This window comes from Monodon monoceros, unplaced genomic scaffold (assembly GCF_005190385.1).
Source record: "Monodon monoceros isolate NGI ecotype Baffin Bay Population unplaced genomic scaffold, NGI_Narwhal_1 Super_Scaffold_12, whole genome shotgun sequence".
In the NCBI taxonomy this organism is placed as follows: Eukaryota; Metazoa; Chordata; class Mammalia; order Artiodactyla; family Monodontidae; genus Monodon; species Monodon monoceros.
The window spans coordinates 36,495,505-36,515,372 of NW_021703768.1; the positions used below are offsets into that span (position 1 = coordinate 36,495,505).

Sequence of the window (19,868 nt, forward strand, 5' to 3'; positions counted from 1 at the left end):
TAGGAGAGAGTTTTTCACTCCGCAAGACCGGGCGACTTTGCGGACCTTACGCTCCTCTGTGGCGCTCCACCGCCCCCTTGGGGAGCTCTTGATAATTACTCTTTGGCGCTGTGCGGTATACGTTGGGGGCAGCTGTTTCTTGTGGACAGCAGTGAGAAGGCTAGAACGCTTAATCATGACTACTGAATGCCCAAGAGTCGGAAAAAGAGACAACATAAAGGGTGGCTTGACTCTGATTAACTGGACGGACAAGGTGCAGCTTGTTTAGCGGGTCTGTGGCCTGTTCCCATCCCGACTCCCTGCCTCGGAGTGGTGGCTGCTCTGTGAGCACCAAGGAGACATCGAGCTTGACATGTGGCTCTAGTAAGCACTGGGCGAAAAGCGGGGGCTCAAAGAGGAAAATTTCTTTCTCCTTCCTACCTGGTTTTTCAAAACAAGTGTTGGATGTAATGCAGGGGCGGCAATGGGATTATATTAAGTACATAGTTGAAGGAGACCATAGAGAATCCGAATCTTCTATCTCAAGCAAACTTCTAGGTCTTTCACGGAACCTTAAAGTGTGGCTGAGTTTCTGTTACAGAACTTTTCATTGCTTGTCACACTCTTGGTTCTTAGCCAACGGGAAAGACTCAACTGAGGGAGGAAATTATACATATTTTACCTGCACAGCTTAAAAGCTTATTAAAAATATTACTGAACACATTAACCACAATATTGGGTGCTTTTAGTCATGTTAAGAACAAATATTTCTGTCTGAATGCAGTAACAGTTTGGCATTACCCTTATGGCAGCATGGGTGCATTTCTTATAGTCTAGGCTTTCTGGAGTTATTTAGGGACAACATAGGTGGTTTCCTGCAACCAAAACAACTTAGTTATTTTCTCTGTGGACAGTCTGCTGCCCAAAGGAACTGTTCATTACACAATACATACTGAGCGCTCTCAATATGCCAGGCACTATGCTTGGTAATAAGACTATAAAATAACTTTACGGAGCTCAAGTTCTAGCGGACGATATAGACCACAAAGAAGTTGAATGACTGAAATATGTGCTCTAAAGGAAGTAAACATGGTGATGTAATAGTAACTGGGGGAGGCCCCTCTGAGGCAGGGATATTTGTGCTGAGACCTGAAGGTGGCAGGGAGCCCACTGTGAGCTAAAGAGAGCATTGTGCCCATTCAAATTGCTTACATTACCTCTCCTAACCTACTACACTCTGCTTGCTTTGCTCTCTATTTTTCTCGTTGTTTCCTCTGTTGCTTCTTCTCTTTTATGTGAAGAGACTGGTCTTTTCAAGAAATCGTAAGTTAATTTGAACATTTCTGATTATGTCTGGTATAGTCTTGAAGTCTTTTTAGATGTATGGTTTTGTTCTTTCCCAAGAGACAGGTGTAATACATAGCACTTTTGGTGAGCTCATTCCTCTTTTGGTTTCATACACTTTGTAGCATAAATCTTTGGAGATGTTCAAAACAAATGAAAATATCTGGTACATGAGATAGTCCAGATAAAATTTAGTCTTAGCTAAAGTGCTCGATTCTTAGCTTGAAGCAATATTGCCCACATTAAGGTTTTTCGTTTTGTTTATTTAAGATCTAATTCTCTTTTCATGGTTCTACTGAAAAATACTTGGAGTAGAGAGACTAAATAGCAAATGATCAATGTACACAATTCTGCATAAGTAAAATGAAAGAAAGTTGATTAATAGTGAATGCTCCACAAGACAAAACAGCAACTACAGTTTTATAAAATTTTTTCTCAAATCTGAGATAAGAAATTGTTCAAATTTTTAAAATAGTTCTTTATTAATAAAATACATATTTTAAAATTTACAAGTTAGGTAAAATACCTCCAAAGTTAAATGTCATTTCTCATAAAATCATTGTACAGAAGTCATATATATAATTTCTTGGCTTTCTAGTAATTTTCTACCAGTCGCTTGAAATAACATCCTCAAGGTTTAATAATATATTATAATAATTCCATATTTCACCTTTTAGAGTTTGATAGAAGACAGTCAATATCCTGAAGGATTTCAGAGGTTTTTTTCAATGCCACTGATACACTCTTTTCATTAACTTCTTTTAGCAAGTTTTCTGAAGATTTTGGTTTACAGTGATCCAAAGACTGTTCATTTTTCTTGTTAGAAATCTGGCTTAGGACACCACTGTTCTCCAATAATACTAAGTTGCTTAGTTAAGGAGCTTTTTCCCCATATTTTTCATTACAATTGTTTTTAATTCAGAAAGCCTAGCCTTCATATTAAAATATTATTTCTCCATTGGGAGGAAGATCTCTTGGATTCACAATACAGTTGGGACTTCAGAATTTATCAAGTCTATCCCTTATAGATGAAGAGACTAGTTAGGACTATAAGAGGGGGAAAGGAAAAGAGAGTATGTATGTCTGTATTTGGATGGAAGTTTGGTGACAGGGAGGAAATAAAAGAATTAAAACCTCAGTAACATTTCTTTAAATGAAGAAGTGATATGGGAATAAAAGGGAACCAAAGTAGGGGTGAGAGGAATACAAACAATCTGTGTAGGGTATTTTTAACTTAAAACATCTAAAGTGAAAAGAATCTGTCCTCTGTTGCAGAGCTACTTTATTATTTGAATAGGATTATGGAAAAATAACAGGATAAAAGAAATTTAGATGAGTGGGATAGGAATGTACAGAACAAAAGGTTTAATAAGAAAAAGAAGTAAGAGTCCAGTCCAAGCTGGTGATGTAGGAGGTTCCTGAACTCACCTCCTCCCACAAATGTGACACTGAATCTACAGCTACACATGGAGAAATTCTCGCTGTCAGAAATACAGGAACTACCCGAGTGACTCCTATACACTGAGTGAATAAGAATATATCCACAATTAAATGGGTAAGAAAGGTTGAGACACACTTTCACTATAAGCCCCACCCTTAGCACAATAGGGGGGAACTCACAATTCCCAGCTTCTCCCTGAGGAGTAAACAGTTTGCCCCAAGATCTAATGCTCCAACTTTTAAGACTCCTAAGTGTGGGACAGGCCCCTAAAACTCCTAGTTCTGAGCAGACAGAAACACCCATCTCCCAGTCTTTCCCTCAAAGAGGGCTATTTGCATACTTTAAAAGCTGCTGCCTGAGGTATGCCTATCTGCATGTTTTAAAAGCTTCTAATTTAGCATGTGCCTAGGGGCTGAATGTGATCCTCCCTGGAGACTCAGGAGGCTGGCAGATGATATCTCCACATTCTTTCTCTGGCCTACTCAAGGTTGCTGCTATCTCCCTGGAAGGAGCTTATACACAAAAGAAAATGTCAGTGAAACAAAGAGCTGGGTTTTTTTTGCAAAGATAAAATAGACAAACCTTTAGCTAGACTTATCAAGAAAAAAGAAAACTCAAACAAATAAAATTAGAAATGAAAGAAGAGAAATCACAACCAATACCACACAATACAAAGGATCATAAGAGACTACTATGAACAATTATAGGCCAAGATATTGGACAACCTAAAAGAAACGGATAGATTCCTAGAAACATACTGAATCCAGGCTGATTACTAGTAAGGAAATTGAATCAGTAATCAAATACCTCCCAACACAAATGGTTTCACTGGTGAATTCTACTAAATATTTAAACAAGAATTAATACCAATCCTTCTCAAACTCTTCCAAAAAATGGAAGAGGAGAGAATATACCTCAAAACTAATTTTACGAGGCCACGGTTACCCTGACAACCAGAACCAGATAAAGACACTACAAGAAAAGAAAATTACAGGCCAGTATCTCTGATGAACATAGATGCAAAAGTCCTCAACAAAACATTAGCAAACCAAATTCAACAATATATTAAAATGGTCATACACCATGATCAAGTGGGATTTATTCTAGGGATACAAGGATGGTTAAACATATGAAAATTAATGTGGTACACCACATTAACAAAATGAAGGATAGAAATCATATGTCAATAGATGCAGAAAAACACTCAACAAACTGGGTATAGAGGGAACATACCTGAACATAATAAAGGCTATATATGATTAGCCTACAACTAATATCATATTCAACAGTGAAAAGCTGAAAGCTTTTCTTCTAAAATAAGAAATAAGACAGTAATGCTCACTCTCAACCCCTTTTATTCAATATAGTACTGGAAGTCCCAGCCAGAGCAATTAGACAAAAAAAAAAAGAAGAAATAAAAGGCATACAAATCAGAAGGGAAGAAGTAAAGCTGTCTCTATTTGCAGATGATATGATATTATATATAGACTCTGCTAAAGTCTCCACCAAAAACCTGGTAGAACTAATAAATTTAGTAAAGTTGCAGGATATAAAATCAATATAAAAAAATAAGCTGCATTTCTATACATTAATAATGAATTACCTGGGCTTCCCTGGTGGCGCAGTGGTTAAGAATCTGCCTGCCAATGCAGGGTACATGGGTTTGAGCCCTGGTTCGGGAAGATCTCACAGGCTGTGGAGCAACTAAGCCCGTGTCCCACAACTACTGAGCCTGAGCTCTAGAGCCCATGAACCACAACTACTGAGTACACGTGCCACAACTACTGAAGCCTGTGTGCCTAGAGCCCATGCTCTGCAACAAGAGAAGCCACTGCAGTGAGAAGCCCGCACACCACAACAAAGAGCAGCCCCCGCTTGACACAACTAGAGAAAGCCTGCGCACAGCAACGAAGACCCAATACAGCCAAAAATAAATAAATAAATAAAATAAATTTATAAAAATAAATAATGAATTATCAGAAAAAGAAATTAGGAAAACAATTCCATTTACAATTACATCAAAAAGAATAAAATACCTAGGAATAAATTTAAGCAAAAAGGTTAAAGATCTGTACATTGAAAACTATAAGACATTAGATGAAACAGAATAAGACACAAATAAATGGAAAGATATTCTGTACTCATGAATTGGAAGAATTAATATTGTTAAAATGTCCATACTACACAAAGCAATCTACAGATTCAATACAATATTCAATGTATTGAACAATACAAAATTCTAATGGCATTTTTCACAGAAATAGAACAAACAGTACTGAAATTTGTATGGAACCAAAAAATACCTCAAATAGCCAAAGCAAACTTGAGAAAGAACAACGCTGGAAGTTTTCTGATTTCAAACTATGGTAATCAAAACAGTATGACATTGGCAAAAACCAGAAATATAGATCAATGGAACAGAATAAAAAGTCCAGAAATAAAGTCACGTATGTCTGTAATGGTCAATTAATTTACAACAAACAGTCAAAAATATACAATGGAGAAAGGATAGACTCTTCAATAAACGATGTTGGGAAAACTGGACCTCTACCTTACACCATACACAAAAATCAACTCAAAACGGATTAAAGACTTGAATGTAAGACCTGAGACCATAAAACCCCTAGAAGAAAACATAGGGTGTAATAAACTCCTTGACATCAGTCTTGGCAATGACTTTTTGACACCAAAAGCAAAGAAAACAAAAGCAAAAATAAACAAGCGGTACTTGTCAAACTAAAAAGCTCTTGCACAGCAAAGGACACCTTCAACAAAATGAAAAGGCAACCTATGGAATGGAAGAAAATATTGCAAATTATATTTCTGATAAGAGGTTAATATCCAAGATATTCAAACAACTCATACAACTCAATAGCAAAAAAAAAAAAAAAAAAAACAATTAAAAAATGAGCAGAGGAACTGAATAGGTACTTTTCCAAAGACATACAGATGGCCAACAGGTACATGAAAAGGTGCTCAACATCACTAATCATCATGGGAAATGCAAATCAAAACCAATGAGATATCACCTCACACCTGTTAGAATGGCTATCATCAAAAAGATAAGACATAACAAGTGTTGGTAAAGATATGGAGAAAAGAGAACCCTTGTGTACCTTGGTAGAAATATAAATTAGTACAGCCACTGTGGAAAACAGTATGGAAGTTTCCTCAAAAATTTACAAATAGAACTACCATATGATCCAGCAATCTTACTTCTGGGTATATATCCAAAAGAAATGAAAACAGTCGGGGCTTCCCTGGTGGCGCAGTGGTTGAGAGTCCACCTGCCGATGCAGGGGACATGGGTTCGTGCCCCGGTCCGGGAAGATCCCACATGCCGCGGAGCAGCTGGGCCCGTGAGCCATGGCCACTAAGCCTGCGCGTCTGGAGCCTGTGCTCCGCAACGGGAGAGGCCACAACAGTGAGAGGCCCATGTTCCGCAAAAAAAACAAAAACAAAAACAAAAAAATAGAAATGAAAACAGTCTATTGAAGAGACAGCTGTACTCTTTTGTTCACTGCAGCATTTTTCACAATAGCCAAGATATGGAGACAACCTAAGTGTCCACTGTTGGATGAATGGATAAAGAAGATGTGGTACATATACATACACACAATGGAATACTACTCAGCCGTGAGAAAGAACGAAATTCTGACATTTGCAACAACACGGATGGACCTTGACGGCATTTTGCTAAGTGAACTAAGCTAGACAGAGAAAGACAAATACATGGTGTCACTCATATGTGGAATTTTTTAAAAAGTCAAACTCATGGAAACAGAATGTAGACTGATAGTTGCCAGGGGCTGCGGGTGGGGAAAGAGGGAGAGGTTGGTAAAAGCATATGAACTTTCAGCTATAAGATGAATAAGGTCTGAGGATCTAATGTATAACATGGTGACTGTAGCTGATAGCACTGTGTTGTATGACTGAGGTTTGTTAGGAGGGTAGAAATCTGATGTTCTCACTACCACCTACCCCGGGAGGGTTGGTGAGGTAGAGGAGAGGAGGAAGATAGATATGTGAAGTGATATATGTGTTAATTAACAAGATAGGGTGATCCTTTCACAATGTGTATGTGTGTCAGGTCACTATGATATACTATTTAAGTATCTTATAATTTTTTCAATTATACCTCAATAAAGCTGAAATTTTTTACAAATAATAGTATATAAAAATCCTACAAATTTTAAAAAAGAAAGAAGTCAGAGACAGTTCTCAGTTATAATTTAGAATATAATTATATAAGTGTGAAAGTCTCCATAGGACATCTTGACCCCAGTTCACTGTCCTTTGCTGAGTTAAACCCAATGAAAAGTACAAATGCTAACATGATGTACCTCCTATAGACAAGATACATCTTAAATTACAATCTTAAATATTATTCAATAAAGCTCTGTAATATATAAGTATGGATTAATATAAAGTACAGAGTCATGAATTAAGCCTACAATGGAAAGAGAGAAATTATGCAGGACAATACATTCTGTTTAAAGGATACAGTTAAACTTCTGTATCTTTTCAAGTTCAGAAGCCACAGACCTGTGCAAAAAAAACCTCATGCTAGTTGTCTGATTCTTTTATATCCACAATATTTCAAATGAGCATACTTAATTTTTTTTTCATAAAGGTTAGAATTTTTGACATAAGAACCTAGAGGTTAAGAATTCTCTTTATATTGGCTTTATTTAGCAACAAATCACCTTGACTCAACTGATGCTTACTGAGTGCCTTTCATGAGTAAGGCAAGTGAATAAAAGTCCTCCACCTCCAGGACTTTTGAATTAAGTATTGAGGTCTGAAGGTAATGAGCCTTCCTGCTACAACTCAGTACTGACACGGCATATCTTCTACTTTCCTCCTCATGGTTTACTAAAACTTTAAAAACCTACTAAAATCTCATCACTTCTATGAAAGAAATACTCTCTCCTTTGAATTCCTACAGGAGTATGTTAATTAATCATAAACTTCTTTGTAATGCTTTCTCTTCAACTATTTAATTTTCTGATCTTCATACCTAGATAGTTTCTTTGGAGGAGAAGGGATCTTACACATATAGTTAAGACCTCATTTATATGGAACTCTTAGGGAATGGACAGTCTCCAGGGCCAACTTTTTATACGACTGAATTAGGTGTCAAAACATAATAACTACTTTCTATTAAATTTCTTCTGGAATAGACTACCATTTCATTGTTTTCTTAAGCACAGTATACTAAACATTCTCTTCTTGACTTGAAGGGTTAATATATGAACATTAGCCCTTACCATATTCCACAGAAACAGATATTGGGGCAACTGGTGTGGGATAGAAGGCTAAATGTACACAAATCCAGCAGAACCTCTTATGTGTGTGTTCTTTGTGTTTTCCCTCATCACTAGATGAAATATGAGCAGTGGCACACAACTAGAAAATAGTGTAACTGGACTAGCTCTGCAAAATTAATGAGGACATTCATGCTAAAACATCTCTTTATTCAAGTCACTAGAAAAGTCTTTTCACAGCTCACAATAGGGTATACGACTTGTCTGCTTTACTGGCAGACAATGGACCACATGCACCTCATCAGCCTGCACTCTTTCCTTGTACTCCAGCCTATGAACGGAGAATAAAAGAGATCTTTCATCATTTTAAGCATCTGTGGTAAAAACCTGGATATGACTTACTCCAAAACCCGCCGACTCTTCATCATTGCAAAACACACTCCCCCTGCCTTTTTTAAACATGAGACACATTTTCTGGGTACACCCAGAACCATACAAACTACCTTTAATGCTGCCACTCATACGATAAACCAACGTCTTATAAAATATCTCCTGTACTATTTTTTGACAAGCATTCCTATTAAAAATTTGAACGAGTAAGCTAATAATATAAGGTGAGTTGGAAATAAAATATTGAAATACAATTTAGGTAGCTGTATATTATGTTTACAGCTGAAATACAATTTAGGTAACTGTTTATTATGCGATCTCTTCTCTCCCTTCAACCTATTCACTTTGACAAGAAAACAAGAATCATCTGATTCTTGTGGAGATGTCTTAGGCTTTGGGAGGGGAATGGAGCTGTTCAAGTGCCGTATCTCCCCTCCCCACTCCTCAATTCCTGTCTCCCCTCTGCTCCGCGTTGCTTCCACCCATACATAGCTGCTTTCACCAATCTGTACTTCTCTTACCCCCTCACTTCTCAGTTTGCCTTGACAGTTATCCTCTTCTAAGCTTTCATATAAAAAGGCTAGCATTTTACAAACTTTGCCAGCTGAGCAATGATGAAGTAACCAATTTTATAGCCATGTACAATTTCCCTTTCTTCCCAACTATGTTTTTTGCTAGCTATTAAGGCAACTTTTCTGCTCCCAAACTAGCTGAAGAGAGGGACCTGGAAAGCTGAATCCTTAAGATATCTGGATATTCAAATAACATCTACTGATTTGATTGTACCTCTTTCTCTAAGTAACTTAGGAAAAGGTGATAAGAATCAAGCTTATTGTATATATATTTTTTCACCATGCACTAAGACACCTTACAGCTTACTTTATTCTTTTTATTTATTTATTTGGCTGTGCCAGGTCTTAGTTGCGGCACGCAGGATCTTTAGTTGCAGCATGTAGGCTCTTAGTTACGGCATGTGGGATCTAGTTCCCTGACCAGGGATCCAATCTGGGCCCCCTGCATTGAGAGTTCCGAGTCTTAACACCTGGACCACCAGGTAAGTCCTCTTACAACTTACTTTAATTTAAAGCTTCCTAAATTGTTCCTGATATCCTTCTTTTCCAATATAATCAGATTATACTCTTGCAGTGACACTAACCTTCCTAAGGCTCTTTCTTCCTGTCATTTTTCCATATAGGAACTTGTAATTCTATAAAGTCTGAATTCCTCTATTGATTACAAGGTCTATTCCTATCCATCAGAGTCACACTACACCCAAGCAGGTAAGTGTCTGCTCCATAAAAACTAACTTCTTACTATCTCCACAAGCCAAAATACTCTTTTTTACCTCTGCCCTTGCTTCCTCCCTAAAATGTCTTAATTTCCCTAAATATTCCTTCGGAGCCCAGTTCTAGTCCCCTACACACTGAAAGGCACACAGGAGGGACTGAAATCTTGCTTTATTTGTTGATTTATCAACTAATTTGGGGGAGGCAATTAATATAATAGAAATTATTTAAAAATCAACTTTTCCTGAAAGCTTGTTATGTTAGTCAACATTTTATTTCCTTTAATATTACTAAGATAAAAAAATATATATCCTCTAAATTTTTCCATAAAGTTTTCAGGATGAATTAATTACACTAAAAGAGTCACCCATTTTGATATGAAGTTTTCAAATCTTCAGATGAAATATACTATGATGAAATGTAATAAATGAGATATCCAATTAAAGATATTTTCAAGATTTAAGCTATCAAAACATCATAGGAGTTAAATATATTTAACTAAGAGAAAGCTTTTTTGGGAAAAAGAGTCAGTTTACCTTTTAACATTTTAATTTTTGAGGATTACTTGGCTCTTCTACACAGATTAAGTTTAAAATAAATACAAATACCAGTTTTCTTCCGGGACAGAAGATGAAGGATGTGTAGGCATTTCTTTCTGACTAGTCTGGGTCAGTCTTCTGCACCATGATATTACTGTTGTCACATATCTAGATTGAATACATTAAGACAGATATTTGAAAAACGAACTTGTAGAATATTTATAAAAGCATTTAAAAATTGGAAAAATCATTAAGACAGTTTGGGAAAAAAGAATAAAGAAAAAATTCTAAAGTAGGGCAATTTTTAAATCGTTTTCATTGGAAAAAGAAAAAGCAAGTTTTTCTCATTCATCAGGAATAAGATGATTTACTCACATATATGATTAATAAAGATGAGATTTAAGAATCAGAACACAGGTTAACACTTGGATTTCATTCAAAGTTCTAATACCTAAATTCTCCTTTTAGTTTTTCAAAGTAAAATGAATTTCATTAAATTTTATCATGAAAATATCTTTACACACAAGACTAAGTGAGCATTTGCTTTCTAAAATTTCAACCAGAACACACCTGTTAATGCACACACACACACATCCAGAATTACATATAACTCATCAAACACACAAAACAAGTATCAAGTTCAATAAAGTGAATGATTTGGAGTGACTGGCTGAAATAAATAGTTAATGTTTGCTAAAGAGACACTATCTTTTGAGGCAAATTATTCAAACTAGCAATGAAGGTTGGAGCATTTAAACCAAAATGCAATAACTCCCAACAGAAAAATAAATTCAAGAGGTAAAAAAAGCAATTGTTTTGTGAACATCCTCAAGTAAAATCACTAACATGTCAAGAACATCACAAAGAGAATGATTATTATAACAAATTACATAAGCCAAAAGAGAAAAAGCATATTCATAAAAAGCTGATTTCAAGAATCTTCTCCATTTTAAGAATAATCGTTAGCTAGTTTGTTTTATTTCACTTTACAGAAATAATACATACGTTTAGTTATTTGTGGCTGTAAGCCTTAGTTTAAATTGGTTAGGGGATTAATTAGTTAACTGGTTAACACAGCTGACCACAGTCCAACCTCCACAGCAAGCCAGTTATATCTATAACACATTTCTTTTGAAAAATCACTAGAATACAAATGGAAATGATTAAAGCTGACCTGATCTATTTAGTTATGCTAGAGACCAATATAACTGTAAACCCTGAAACCTGCTGAGGAATTCCCTGGAGGTCCAGTGGTTAAGACTCTGTGCTTCCACTATAGGGGGCGTGAGTTCGATCCCCAGTCGGGGAACTAAGATCCCACAAGCCACACGGTATGGCCAAAAAAACAAAAACAAAAACAATGCAGCTACTGAAACCCGCTGAAATGACTTTATGCATTTTCCACATGGAAAAACTAAAAATATATACAACATTTAAATAATGTTTTTATGCTTCCTCTCTGTCTAAAAGGAAGTTGTTTACTAACATGAAATTATTTTTTTAATTGCTTTCCAGTACCTTTCATATGGTCCAGGGTGTTGAATCTGAATTAACTGATTTTGTCCATCAGGAAAAGTTAACTTACACCAACCTAAATTGAGACCTCGATTTACCTTAAGAAGCAAGGGGGAAAGGTAAGTTTTAGTATTCTAGAACTGAAAAACAAAACCTTCTTTTTAATTAATTTTCAGTAAAAAAAAAAAAAGAAATAGATGAACCATTAAAACTTTATTTTGACTAACTTAAAAGTTTTGTTTTACATGGGATATGGGTATTATTTAACCACCACCCTTATATAGATAATTATCAAAAGAACAAAAATACTAGTCCCTCTCTCTATAATGAGTTACCTTTATAAAAATGACGATTTGTCACACCTTTCTGATTTCTGCTAGGAAATCCAATGAGATCAGTAAAGCCTCTTGACAGATTTTATACTTCAAAAAATAGAGATACTGTGGTACTTCATTTTCTTTGTACTATTTCCACAGATTAAAAATAAATAAACAAAAAATAGATTTCAGTCTGAAGTATAATTACCTGTCTCTTTTCAATAAGAGAGCTGAAATTCCAATTCAGGGTTAGAGTAATGCCATCTAAAAAGACAGCATGTACTTTGTCATCAGAGTATGCAAGAAATCTTCCCACGTTGGGTATGAACGATTCTCTCAAAAGCAAAGGCAGTATATTGCTATCATTTATCCCAGGTACCTAAAACCAGAAAATAAAAATAGCAAGAAAGACAGTTATCCACTAATAAGATTGAAATGATTAATGAACACCGAGGCAACTTCAGATTCTCATTCAGAAGTTGAATATTGTAGAACCCTTATGGATGTTTTGACTTTTCCAGAAGTGGCTACCCAAAAGAGTCTATTGTAAGCAGATTAAGTACTAATACCTTTGGAAAGTCACCATTCTGCTGAACTTTACATAGAAAATAGACAAAGATTAGGAACTACAGCAACATATAGGTTTATAATCAAAGCAGTATAGATACAGAAATCAAGGTCTGAGAATCACTTCCTCCAAGTCAGTATTAAAAAAAATTTACTTTTACAGTTATGGAAATAGAATGAATACTGTAATATGTTTCAAAATAACTATGTTTTCACATACTTCAAATCCAATCAATTCCCCTGTCCTCCTCCTCTAAGAAAAAAGAAACAACAAACTATATACAGTAAAAGTATAACATAAAAGCCCAGTTTTGCAGTGTTTATCTATTAAATGGATTTTTTAAATAAACCAGTATTAATATTACAAAGACTTTCTCACATGACTTAGATGAAAGTAATTTGAACTTATATGTATGTATACAAATAATAAAGCAATTAAAAATATCTTGCTTTTAAAATAATTTAAGATACCATTTTCCAGCAGCATATATGATAGTTATGGCTTAAAGAAAGCTTCATCTTGGCACAATGCTGAAGAATTCTGTCAACAAGAAAAATACTACTTAAACATTTGCAAATAATGTCATTTTCCAATTCTAGCAACCCATTCTCACTGCTATACAACATTTTAGGCAAGTAACTCGTTTCCACAATAATACGTTTGGACCTCTTTCTTCCTTAAGCCCCTAGAAGGGAACTACTACTGTTGCTTCCCTTTGTGCTAATCTTACATAATTAAGGTTATTCCTCTAATTTTTAGCAATGAAATGACTCCAAATGGAGAGGATTTTCAGAATTTGCTCCTTTTTAAGAAGTGACAGATTCACAGCACCTGAAAGGTTTAGCATAGTCTAAGAGTGGTGGGGATATGAATCAACTGTCCCTAGAAAATCAAATGACCAGTTCTGCTCCTTCAAATCTACTTTAGAAGTTGCTTAAACATAAGTTTATAAAACAAATAATTTAATTCAACAATCCACTTTCATTCCTCTCGGTGCCACAGACTGATTAATGAATTAAAAAACATATGAACCAAAGAACCAAACTACAGTTCACCTTCTGTTCATTCTCAGAAATCGTTATTACTCCTAGGATAATAAAGAAGTATGAAAATTCAAATGTATCATCAAATCTTCAACTTGATTCCAAGGAACAATAATGATGCCACACTTACCTAGAGAAAAGGCACTTATTTTCTTCCAGCAGTTGCTTGCCATATGTGGATGTTTCTCCATATTTAACTTCAAATTTCAAAGCCAGAAGTACTTTTTTTTTTTTTTAATAATTGGGATTTTGTTGTTGCTGTTGTTTTAATCTTTATTTATTTATTTGGCTGTGCCGGGTCTTGGTTGTGGCACAAGGGATTTTTGTTGTGGTATGTGGGATCTTTAGCTGCGGCATGCAGGATCTTTTAGTTGTGGCATGCAAACTCTTAGTTGCAACACGTGGGATCCAGTTCCCTGACCAGGGATCGAACCTGGGCCCCCCTGCATTGGGAGTGTGGTAGCCACTGGACCACCAGGGAACTGCCAAGAAGTACTCTTATAATGACATTGTGATCACTTTATTTTATAAATGATGAGACCAGAAAAGTTGACAGATTTTACTAAAGACATTTCCACTGTACCCACCAATTCTTAATCTTATCCAAACCACTAGAAAATGTATCAGGTTTCTCAGACACATAACACTTGATTCAGTTGAACGTGAAGCACTTACCTGGTTGCCTGTTTAATTAGAGAACAAACAGAAAATGGACTTCCTGGTCTATCTGGAGGAAGGTTATTTACTGAATAAGTTTTCTCTTCTCTCTGTAAATTAGTTTAAAATTTTAAAAAAGATTCAATAATAAATTTTGGCCATTATTACTTAGCTATTTTTTTTCCTTAAAATATGTATTTATACAGTGAAAAGGCAAGCAGTTATTTTAAGTTAATCAACAGCCCATAAAAGGTAACTTTAAAAGGTATTTTATGATGCTTTTCCATTTTCCTTTTTTTTTTAAAGTCTAGAATTCCTCCTATCAAAAGTTATCCTACTCAAAAATTATATTCTAATAGCCTATAACTTACTGCTCAATTTAAATCTTGGCTGTACTCAAATTAACAAACTAATTTCTCTGTGCATTAACAGGAAACCTACCATAAGCTCCATTTTCCCTTTAGACAAAAAAAAAAAAAAAGAAGGCGGCGGCTAAATAGGCTTAAAAAACTTTTAATTACCATTTTAATTGAATGACTATATCATTTTGTTGTATTTTATTAATGGAAGAACAATTGCTAGTTTGTGTAAGACAATATTATTATTTACAAGCTCAACTTCTTGAATTAGAAAAAAATGTTGTTTTGTTATTCCCTCTGAATTTCCTCTTTCTGAGACTCTTTCATGCTAGTGTTTACCAGGACTCTGTCTCCAGCCTTCTCTTCTGATTTCTCGTTTCTTCTTGGGTAATCCCAGGAGGGTCCAAAACTGTGTTCATAATAAATATCACAACAGCAACAACTAACATTTATTAAACAGATGATACTATGTGCTAGGTGCTATGCTACGTAGTTTACAAAGGATTATCTCATTTACTCCTCAAAATAATCCTGAGAGATATGAACTACTAATGCCTATTTTTAAGATAAGGAAACTGAGGCTTGAGGGCTAAGTAGTAGTAGAGGTCTGAATTGAACCACAAGAGAGTGTTGCCCATACTCTACCATCAGTGAGAGAAAATAAGCTTCAAAGTCGGAGCTGGATTCAAATCACAGGTGTGCCTTTTACTACTATAATGATGGGCAGGTTATACAAACTTGTGTTAAGTCTCAGTGCCTACAACCTATGAAATGGGGATACTACCTACCATCCACATTGTCCCGAGGATTAATAAAATAATACATATATAAAGCAACTGGGACAGAATTTAGTCTATAGTATGGTACTCAAAAAATAATCTCTCCTCTTTTATCCTGGACTGTAGACTTGAATATCTAAATCTCTACCGGGTATCACATAGACATTTCAACTTCAACATGTCAAAATGAAATTACCTTCCCTTCAAAATCTGTATTTTTTTCCCTCCCTCCTACTTCATATTTACCTCTGGTATGTCAATCATTACATGTTATTCCCTCTTCCTAGAACTCAGCTCCCTCCCTCCATCACCTCCCTTTGTCTGACTAACTCCTACTTTACCTTCAGCATCAGGGAAGCCATTAAGAAGGTCCCATACGCTAGGTGAAATCCCCTAGTTATGTCTACAAGCACAGAAAACCTCTATTCCTGCTTCTTGGTTTCCATTACAATTTCAATTTAATGTTTTATACTTAATGTTGGTCTTCTCTGCTAGAATGGAGCTTCGTGAAGGTAGGGGCTGAATCTGTTTTGCTCAGCTAAGTCACATGGTAGGCACTCAAAATATCACACCTTAATTATTTATGTCCTTCTCTATCGGATACTGAGTCCCTCGAAGGTTCTTGTCTTTTTCCACTGCCTAATTTCATCAATTCTAAAATGCTTATTTTTCACAATTTAACCTCTCTGAAATAAAGATGCATCTTAAAATTAAGAGTTTCTTTCAATTACTATCAGGCAGATGGGAATGAACTATAATAGAATTTAAATCTCTTATGGAAATCTCTTGGTAAGTTGAAAAAATGCCATCATCAATACACTTTCGGTTTGAAAATTTTTTTGGTTTAATCCAGTGCCTGGTACCACCACTCATTGATTAATTCAATAACTTGGCATCATTTTCAACTCCTTCCTCATCCCCAATATCCCGTTCAGTCATTAGTTCTGTCTCCTTAATACTTCTTGGGTCCATTCTTATCCTTCCATTCTCATTACCACTGCCTGGCCCTCATACTTCCTTCTCTGCACTACTATACATGTCTTCTAACTGGTTCTACAGCTTGAAGTGCCACTGCTTCCCCATCTCAGTTCATCTTCCTCTGAAAAGACCTAACAAAAATATGATGTCACTTCCCTACTTAAATCCTTCAGTGGCTCTCCAAAAGCAATAGGGTTTCTCATGCTCCATTAATGAACTGGCTCAACTTGGTCTAATCTCTTCTGTGGACATTTCCCCCACCATTCTACCTCTGTTTTAGTCTACTACAGCCTACCACAGCATTTTCATTTCCTTCAGCATTCCATACTGGCCCCAGACTCTTGCCTCCAGTTAGATGACATTTATCTACTGTTCTATGAACTAGTAAAATAGTGTGTTGAACAAGACAAGGCTTACCTCTAGGTGGGTTAGTTAGTAAACAAACATTGATCAATATGAAAATGTCACAAAGTACTAAATGCCAAGAAGAAAAAAAGAGGAGGATACCTTGATAGGGAGTGTCATGGGTAGCTTCTTTAATCTGGATAGTCAGGAAAAGCTTCCTTGAGGAGGTGGCATTTAAATAGAAATTCTAATGACAAAAGGCCAGCCATGCAAAGAGTTGAGCAAGAACAGTGTTCCCTTAGCTATATGCTCCTCTAACATCCATCCCTCTTTTGCATAACTCCTCCTGCCATGTCTTCCTCCAGAAGGCTTTCCTGGAGCCTCCCAAACAGGGTCAGGTACCCTTCCTTATGTGGACCCAAAGCACCAAGTGTTTATCTCTATGGAAGCACTTACACTGTCAGTCCCTGTCAATCTTTCCTCTTTAAATTTTTAATTATACAAGCAATGATACATTACTACATTTGGGGAGGGGGAAAGAGTTCAAAAATATAAGATTTCAGTCCCTCCCAACTCTTCCTCCCTCACAAAATCCCAGATTCCTCCCCAAAAGTAACCACTTCAGTTTAGTTTTTATCTGCCCAGATCTTTCCCTGTGCATTTACACATGTATTATATACAGTAATATAATTGGGTTTGGGGTTTGTTTTTTGTTCTTTACACAGAAGATATCATTGTACATCTTCTCATGCAACTTTTCTTTCACTCAACAGCATTTTGGAGATCTTTCAATATCTGTCTTTCTATGCGTCTACATCTTCCTCACTCTTTTAAACTGCTTCCAACATTCCCACGACCTGATCACCACAGCTTATTTCACCATTTTCTACTGATGAACATTTAGATTACTTCCAGTTTTTCGCTACTACAAACAAGGCCACAGTCCACATCCTTGGCCATGCTTCTTTGTATATATGTGCTCATAGTTTTCTAGGATAGATACCTTAGAAGCAGAATTTCTAGCCAATTTTACTTGATATTATCAAGTTGGCCTTCATGAAGGCTGAATCAATTTACACTCCAATTAACACTATGAAAGCACCCCTTTCCCCCATACCCTTGCTGGCAGTAGATATTATCAACCTTTTGACAATTTGATGAGTGAAAAATATTATATCATTGTTATTTTAATCTGCATTTCTTTGATGCAAGTAGTAAAGTTGAACATGTCTTCAAATACTATGGGTTACACGGCATAATCATTCTTATCCTTTGCTCATTTTTCTGTTAGGTTTTTTTCTGGTCTTTTTATTAATGATTTATAGTGTACAATATTTTCTTCCAGGCCTTTGTCTTTTTTACTTTATCTAATTTAACAAAAGTTAAATATTTAAAATTTAACATACATTTAAAAATTTCAAGCTGATCAAACTTTTCTTTATGCCGTCTGGTTTTGTGTATTGTACTTAAGAAGGCCTTCCCTATCACAACACTATAAACACTGTCCTTCTATTTTCTTTTAATAAATATAAAGTTTGGTTTCTTACATTTAGCCCTTTAATCCACCTGGAATTTATTTTGGAATATGGGTTAAAGTAAGGAGCAAACAATTTTACTCCCAAAAGAAAGCAAATTGTTTCTAAATCTTTTCACTCAAGTAGACAGAGAAGAATGAATGTGTTGCTCACTGGGGTCTGAGTGTGTAAAGCCCAAAGCAGTCCACCACAAAGGCACAACTAACTTGTCTGGAAGTTTTGTTTTATCTCCAAAGCACATGTGATATGTTTGCTTCAGTATAAAAATTATCACCCCCTCCCCACGACACCTTTGAGTAAAACCGAAGCTCCAGGAAGATGTTCTGTATTTGCCTTGTAGTTTTTTGAACTCTCGATACATAGCAGTCAGTAGTGTGGATGTATATGCATACCCATTCTATTTGCCTGTTTACTGAATCATCTCATGCACTACACATGTGTGTGCGTGCACACGCACACACACACACACTACTGGTCATGCTTTCATCTCATTTGCCTGTTTGCCTGACTGACTGACTACTAGACTGTGAAATCTTGACTGCAAGAATGCTTCATCTTTACCCAGTGCTTAACAGAGTGCCTGCCTATGAATGTTCAATTAATATTTATTGAATAAATACTTTCCTACAAATAGACTTCAGTAGGGAATCTGCTCTAATATATACTAAAATATTTATGAATAAAATGATACTTGGGATTTACTTAGAAATAAATAGGAAGTGGAGGCGGCAGTGGGAAGTATAGATGGAACAAGCTGGGTAATGGGTACATGAAGGTCTGTTACGCTAGTCTTTCTGCTTTTGCATATGTTTGAAATTTTCCCTAGTTAAAAAAAATCTGCTCTAGTTTTAAGTCTTCTTCCTAGCAACCATGATAATCTTATCACTCAAATACTCTGTAATAGAGAAAGAAAACGTATTATGTTCCATCCTGTGAAGCAAAGCTGTGTGATACTATAGTAATCCCTATAAAAGGGTGGATTTCAAATGTCAGACTGGGAACAAGCAAATTTAGACTATTAACAAAATTTCCACATGATTACATTTTGGTCTGATATATTAAATAGATCATGTTATGTTTCACTGTTTTCAACAACAGAACAATCCTGTCCAATGCTCTAATTGTATATGAAGATTTAGGAGTTAAGAGGTGTTTTAAATATGCAAGCAATTGTATGTGGAGAGAAAAGAATGTGCTTTTTAATATGCAAATATTAATTCAAAGAAGTATACTGATTCCAAATAGTATTGCTGGTTTCAGTGTTTCCTATTGATAAGTTCTATGACAGAAGAAATTTAATTTCTGATTTAAAAACAAACTGCTTAGGCAAATGGATGACAGAATACTGGATGAGAATACAGAAAAAATAAGGTGGTTGGTAATTACTGTGCCAATGCTGGCAGTAAGATTATATTAATTCTCTAGACTAAGAAGTAGTAGCAAGAAATTTTATAGAAGGTCAAATTTCCCATATATATATATATATATATATATATATATATATATATATATATATATATATATAT

At 35.6% G+C, this 19,868-nt stretch overlaps 1 protein-coding gene across 1 annotated transcript in view; it reads right to left on the minus strand.

Moving 5' to 3' along the window:
• Positions 1–1,839: 1,839 nt before the first annotated feature.
• Positions 1,840–19,868, minus strand: part of CUNH5orf34 (chromosome unknown C5orf34 homolog) — a 33,194-nt gene continuing 15,165 nt past the window's right edge. Inside the window, exons 7-13 of the mRNA XM_029215611.1 lie at positions 14,365–14,456; positions 13,117–13,186; positions 12,287–12,457; positions 11,765–11,859; positions 10,316–10,414; positions 7,269–7,309; positions 1,840–2,183 (exon numbers count right to left, since the gene is read on the minus strand). Of these exons, the coding sequence (XP_029071444.1) occupies positions 1,990–2,183; positions 7,269–7,309; positions 10,316–10,414; positions 11,765–11,859; positions 12,287–12,457; positions 13,117–13,186; positions 14,365–14,456 (762 nt within the window). The 3' untranslated portion in view covers positions 1,840–1,989. The remainder of the gene's footprint in view (positions 2,184–7,268; positions 7,310–10,315; positions 10,415–11,764; positions 11,860–12,286; positions 12,458–13,116; positions 13,187–14,364; positions 14,457–19,868) is intronic.